Raw genomic sequence first — 6,764 nt, forward strand, 5'->3', positions numbered from 1 at the left:
GCCATGGGACAGGGGAGAGAAATGGCTGCAGAGGAGCCTGTTGAGGTAGGGATTGTCGGGGGGTTGCTGGTGGGTTCCTGCAGGGGGGAGAGGGACAGCAAATACAGCGGAGATGGGAAGGTTTGCACAGTCTGGTTTGGAGGTTGGAGCGGGGCAGGAAATGCATAAGGTGGGAAAGGGAGGAGGACAGAGTGTGGCAAACCTGCTGGGAGTTGTTTAATAAGGAGCCTAGATTCTAGGAACAGACCCATAAGGTTTGGAGGTGGAAATGCCCTAATTGGTGAAACAGAAAATAATCCACCTACACGGAGCTAGGAAAACTGACCAGACTCCCAGTGCTGGAGCCTGACCCGACTAACCAGCGGCTGCTGTGAGATATGAAGGGGGCACCCACCAGTCAGGCGTAGGGTAGATTCCCCTCCCTTCATATCCAGCTCCTCACAATGGGGAGGGTGTTGGGCTTCCTACCAGGGAGCTCTCCTTGGACCCGGCTAGGAGGTCCATCTCCTCTATCGGTCAGTGGCTAGTAGGGGTGTGATGGATCTGCTGGGAGAGACAAGGGGCTCTCTTCATCCCCTCACCCTGGTGTTTCCTGGATGCTCTGAGCAGGGTGGGAGTTGGACTCTGACTGCGATCCACCCAGAGCTTCCCTTTGATGGGCTCCTCTGCCCCATGAACAGTGGGGCTGTGAGTGGGGCAGCAGGTACTGAGTGTTGGACTCTTGCTCTTTCAGGGGCCGGTGACCTTCGAGGAGGTGGCTGTGTATTTCACCAGGGAAGAGTGGGCTCTGCTGGACCCTGCTCAGAGAGCCCTCTGCAGAGATGTCATGCAGGAGAACTATGAGAACGTGACCTCGCTGGGTAAGGATTCCAATCTCCTCCCTTCTTGGTAGGGGAAGTTAAGAGATAAGGTTCATGCCAGGCCCACAATGCTACCTCCACTCTGTCCTGTTTCAGCATCACCCCAATATGCCAGTGACACAGAGGACCCTCCCCACCCCTGCTCCAGAACACTTTGGGAACAGAGCACAGGAGCAGTATTGCACAGTGTCAAATAGCTCGTGTTTGCTCAAGTGAAACTGGGGGTTAGGTCCGGCATAATGAACAGAAGGTTCCTACCCCTGCCCTTCTCTTCAAACACTGAGCCTACTCCCTCCCAAACCAGAATGTGCTTGGGGTATGAGAGGCAGGCTGCTGGAGTCAGGGCTGCTGGGCCAGGGTTACTTATCACACAGACACTCAGGGTATGGCTACACTTGCAGCTGTACAGCGCTGGGAGTTAAACCTGCCTTCGTACAGCTGAGTAGGGAAAGCGCTGCAGTCTGTCCATACTGACAGCGCACTGGTGTGGCCACATTTGCAGCGGCATTGGGAGTGGTGCATTATGGGCAGCTATCCCAGCATTCAAGTGGCTGCAACATGCTTTTCAAAAGGGGGGTGGGTGGAGTGTGACAGGGAGCGTGGCGGGAGAGAGAGAGTGGGGTTTTGGACTGCTGAGAGTGTCAGCACCCTGCCTTGCAAGTTCCGACCCCCTCCCTCCTCCACCCCTCTCTCACTGAAAGCAAACAGCAGCTGTTTGGTTTTTTTCTCACAAACCAGATAAGCAGCTTCCCTCCAACCCCCATCCCTCCTCCCCCGCGCTGCCTCTCTCTTCAAGCAAACATTAGTTGTCGGCGTTCCAAAGGGAGCCCCCCTGCCTCCCTCTACTCATTCACAGCAAACAGGAGCTGTGTTTGGTTTTTTGACAAGCAGCTCCCTGAGCCCGGAGTTCACAACAAAACAAAGAGAGGCATCACAACAAAACAAGGAGAGGAACCTTCACTTAAAAGGATTATGGGGAGTTTCTGGAGGTCAATCACTGCGTAATAAGGTTACTCCCCGTTTACACTGGAGCGGGAGCGTCTCAGCCACTCTGCAGCAGCTGTTATTCCTCTCGGGGAGGCGGAGTACCTGCAGCGCTGTAGCCACGGAGATGCAGCGCTGCATGTGCCTTGCCAGTGTGGACGGAGAGTGAGTTACAGCGCTGTGGGCGGCTTTATTGCACTATAACTCGCAAGTGTAGTCAAGGCCTGAGTGCCCGTTCTCAAGAAACTGACCAAATGCTTCACTGAGGCTACTTAGGATGAAACACATTGAGATACAAGTGCATGGCCAATATTCATAACTTCAAATACAAAAATGATACACACATACAGGCAGCATAGTCATAACCAGCAAACTACAACCTTTCCGTAGACACCCCACTGGACCTCCCCTGTACAAGACCTGGTGCAGCCATAGGCCCCTGGTTGCAGCGGTGATCTATACGGTCACAGTTCATGTCAGTAACATCACAGTGGGCACGTCCGAGGGGGCTGGTCTGGAAGCGGGAGGGGGTAGGAAAGCCACAAGGTGGAGGAAGGGAGGGGGACAGGGTGTGATAAATCTGCCGAGATTTGTTTACTGTGGTGCCTAGATCCCAGCACCAGCCCCCTATGGTTTGTGGGTGGGAATTCCCTAATTAGTCAAGCAGGAAACACCCCCCCCCCCCGTATGGGGCTAGGGAAACTTACCAGACTTCAGTACGGGAGCCTGAACCTACTAGCCAGAGGTACCGGTGTGATCTAAAGGGGCACCCACCAGTGAGGCCCAGGGGAGACACGTCATCCCCTCCCATCTGGCTGCTGGCAATGAGGAGGGTGTTGCCATTCACACCAGGGAGCTGTCCCTGGACCCTGCTGCGGGCTCCATCTCCTGTCCCAGCCTCTGGCTAGTAGGTGAGTGAGGAATGGGAAGACTCCTGCCCCCTCTCTCTGCTGGGAGGAGTGGGGGTGCTCTTTGTCTCCCCTCCCTTCAGGGGCGGCTCTAGACCCCAGCGCACCAAGCAGGCGCGTGGGGCGGCCCTTCCCCTGGGGGGCGGCATTTGGCTCCGGTGGACCTGCCGCAGGCATGCCTGCGGGAGCTCAGCCGGAGCCGCGGGAAGAGGGGACCCGCCGCGGGACCGGGGAAGGGCGGCGCAGCGCACCGCGCTGCTTGGGGCAGCCTATTTTCTAGAGCCGCCCCTGCCTCCCCTTGATGCTTCCTGGCTGCTGTCCTGTGATGGGGGTGTGGGTGGAACTATGCTGCCTGCCTGCCTCCCACAGCTTCCAAGTGATTGGCCCCTCCCCTGTGAGCAGTGGGGTTGTCGGTAGGCAGCAGGTACTGAGTGAGGGGCACTTGCTCTTTCAGGGGCCAATGGCCTGCGAGGAGGGGGCTGTGTATTTCACCGAAGAAGAGTGGGCTCTGCTGGACCCCGCTCAGAGAGCCCTCCACAGAGACGTGCAGGAGAACTATGAGAACGTGACCTCGCTGGGTAAGGATTCCCATCCCCTCAGTTATTAGAAGGGGAAAGAAGAGTTGAGGTTCACAAGACCCCACAATGCGACCTCTACTCTGCCCTGTTTCAGCAACACTCCAACAGGCCAATGACACATACTGGCACTTTGCCCCGCCTGCCACACAACACTTTGGGGCAGAGCTCAGGAGCAGGATAACACAAAGCCCAACGCCTTCTCTTTGCTAAGGCAAAACTTGGTTAGGTCCAGTGCAGGGAACAGAAGCTACCTACGCTTGGCCTGCACTCAAACACTGAGTCTGCTGCTCACTATCCATCTCAGACTTTCCTAATGTCACCACCCCTCTACCCTCGCGCTCAGGATTCCTTCACTTACCCCCATTGAGCATTGGAGGCCATTAGCACATATACCACCAGAATGCTGACAACCCTCGTGACAAGAACACACCTTGTAGGTTGTGTCAATGACACAACCTACAACACTTAGCACTGACGTGAGGAATACCTGTTCTTTGGAGATTCACACACACCTCTCTTCTTCTCACAGTCCCGGCTCTGCCAAGCTACTCCAACTGTTCCCTCCGCTGTTCATGTAAAGCTACAGCTGACACAACACAAATAATGGCATGTTCTTAGTCTTCCTTCTATTGATCATTGATCAGTACATTTTAAGGTCAGGAGATACTATTAGGTCATCTAGTCCGACCTTCCATATAGTAGGAGCCATACACTTTCATCCAGTTACCATTGTAGTGAGCTGAATAGCTTGTGTTTTGATGAAAATATCTTCCACGCAGGCATCCAGTGCTGAGTTGCAGACTTGAAGAGATGCAAGTGCCAAATTTTCCCTGGTTGGTTGGTAAACCGTTGCTCGACCCTTACTGACCTATTCCCAGTGACATTTGCTAGCCCCAAGGTTAGGGCGTAAGCTTCCTTTTGCAGGTGTGGTGGGTAGTTCTTCATTTCCTGGTTCTCAGATGTTTAACTTTCGCCACTCTCCACATACTGGAAGGGCAGAGGCAGCACTAGGCCACCTTAACTGTGTTTTAATGTAGTTTATAGAATCGTAGGACTGGAAGGGACCTAGAGAGGTCACCTAGTCCAGTCCCCTGCACTCATGGCAGGACTAAGTATTATCTAGACCAGGGGTGGCCAACCTGTGGCTCCGGAGCCACATGTGGCTCTTCAGAAGTTACTATGTGGCTCCTTGTCTTGGCACCGACTCTGGGGCTGGAGCTACAGGTGCCAACTTTCCAATGTGCTGGGGGTTGCTCACTGCTCAACCCCTGGCTCTGCTACAGGCCCTGCCCCCACTCCACTCCTTCCTGCCCCCTTCCCTGAGCCTGCCGTGCCCTTTCTCCTCCCCCTCCCTCCCAGAGCCTCCTGCATGCCACAAAAAAAGCTGATTGGGAGGTGTGGGGAGGGAGGGGGAGGCACTGATCCGTTGGTGGGAGGTGCTGGGAGCTTGGGGGAGGAAGCTTATGGGGGTGCTGCTGATGTATTGCTGTGGCTCTTTGGCAATGTACATTGGTAAATTCTGGCTCCTTCTCAGGTTGGTTTAACTGCAATGAATTGACAGCCCTACTTCCTATTCATTCTGACTAACTCCTGGCAGTAGCTCCCTCCCTGCACTTCGTTCTGCCTGAGTATTTGGGTGGCAACTGGCTGAAGAATTCATCTCTTCCTCTCTCCCCTTTGGGGAAGAGTTTGGGGAACTTCAGTCCCTGATTTTTTTTCATCTCCAGCTGTTCTTCCAGTTTGTTTTCCCCTTTTCTATTCCTGTTTGTGATGGTTTTTCTTTCTGTGTCCCAGCAGGTGCTGGGCTGGTGAGTGAGACCATGGAGCAGAATTCTCAGCAGGAAGATGATGAGGAAGTGGAACCTCATGGCACACTATTGCAAAGATGCAAAGGGAGTGTGTCCAGGAGTTGTGATCAGGGAAAAGCCTGTGAGAGTCAGCACATTCCAGAGAGGTGGCAGGGAAACCAGGCAATGCAGAAGGTTGGTTATTCTGTTTATTATCGGAGAACTCACAGACTTCTCAAGGAAACCACGGCCCAGCAGAGAATCCCCAGGGGAGAGAGAAATAACACGTGTGTTGAGTGTGGGGCCTGGTCTACCCTACGAGTTTATATCGAATTTAGCAGCGTTAAATCGCATTAACCCTGCACCCATCCACACAACGAAGCCCTTTGTATCGATATAAAGGGCTCTTAATATCGATATCTGTACTCCTCCCCGGCGAGGGGAGTAGCGCTGAAATCGGTATTGCCATTTCGAATTAGGGTTAGTGTGGCTGCAATTCGACAGTATTGGCCTCCGGGCGCTATCCTACAGTGCACCATTGTGACCGCTCTGGACAGCGATCTGAACTCGGATGCACTGGCCAGGTAGACAGGAAAAGCCCCACGAACTTTTGAATTTCATTTCCTATTGCCCAGCATGGAGCGCCGATCAGCACAGATGACCATGCAGTCCCGGAATCAAACAAGAGCTCCAGCATGGACCGTACAGGAGATACTGAAGCTGATCTCTGTATGGGGAGATGAATCTATTCTATCAGAACTCCGTTCCAAAAGACAAAATGCCAAAGCATTTGAAAAAATCTCCAAGGCTATGATAGACAGAGGCCACAATAGAGACTGAACACAGTGCTGCGTGAAACTTAAGGAACTGAGACGAGCATAACGGAAAGACAAAGAATCAAATGGCCGCCCATGGAGGGAGGGAGGGGGGACTGAGGACTCGAGCTATCCCACAGTTCCCGCACTCTCCAAAAACTATTTGCATTCTTGGCTGAGCTCCTGAAGCCTGAAGGGTCAAAAACTTTGTCATGCGTGGTTCAGGGTATATGTCATCAGCCTCTCCCCTTCCGTGAAAGAAAAGAGAGGCAAATCGTTTCTCACCTTTTTTCAATGTCACCGGATGCTGCTGGCAGACGTGGTGCTGCAGCGCTACACAGCAGCATCCCCTTCCCTTCCCCGATGGCAGACAGTGCAATATGACTGGTATCCATCATCATCATCCTGTGAGTGCTCCTGGCTGGCCTCGGTGAGGTCGGCCGGGGGCGCCTGGGCAAAAATGGGAATGACTTCCGGTCATTCCGTTCTTTAAGCTTAGTCTAATGGAGATTCAGTCCTGCCTGGAATATCATAGCAGCTGGAGGCTGCCTTTCCCCCCACACTTTTATCTCTGCTTTTATATCAGGATAGTGAACTCAAGCTAGCTAACTCCATGGCAAATCCTGGTGCAGTCAAGATCCAGGTACATTTAACCTTCATGTACCTAGTTAAAGTCACTCCTGGTTCACCCTTCCTGGAGCTGATGGACATTCCTATTGGAGGGACACCCACCTCCATGACATAGCACAAAGGAGGTGATGAAAAAGAGTGTGGGACTCATCCCAAGGAAAGGTGAGCTGCAAAATTGAAAAGCAAACAACTCAGGTGAGGG

At 53.3% G+C, this 6,764-nt stretch overlaps 1 protein-coding gene across 1 annotated transcript; it reads left to right on the forward strand.

The window, feature by feature from the left end:
• Window positions 1–800: 800 nt before the first annotated feature.
• LOC123357420 (zinc finger protein 3-like) lies at window positions 801–5,819 on the forward strand (the record flags this gene model as incomplete). The annotated part of the gene is made up of 4 exons (XM_045000670.1): window positions 801–860; window positions 3,207–3,330; window positions 5,125–5,312; window positions 5,753–5,819. Coding segments are annotated over exons 2-4 (373 nt in total), but the record flags the coding sequence as incomplete, so codon positions are not given.
• Between the last annotated feature and the right edge of the window lie 945 nt (window positions 5,820–6,764).

This window comes from Mauremys mutica, unplaced genomic scaffold, assembly GCF_020497125.1.
Source record: "Mauremys mutica isolate MM-2020 ecotype Southern unplaced genomic scaffold, ASM2049712v1 000570F_np12_subseq_75489:163312_obj, whole genome shotgun sequence".
Taxonomy (NCBI): Eukaryota; Metazoa; Chordata; order Testudines; family Geoemydidae; genus Mauremys; species Mauremys mutica.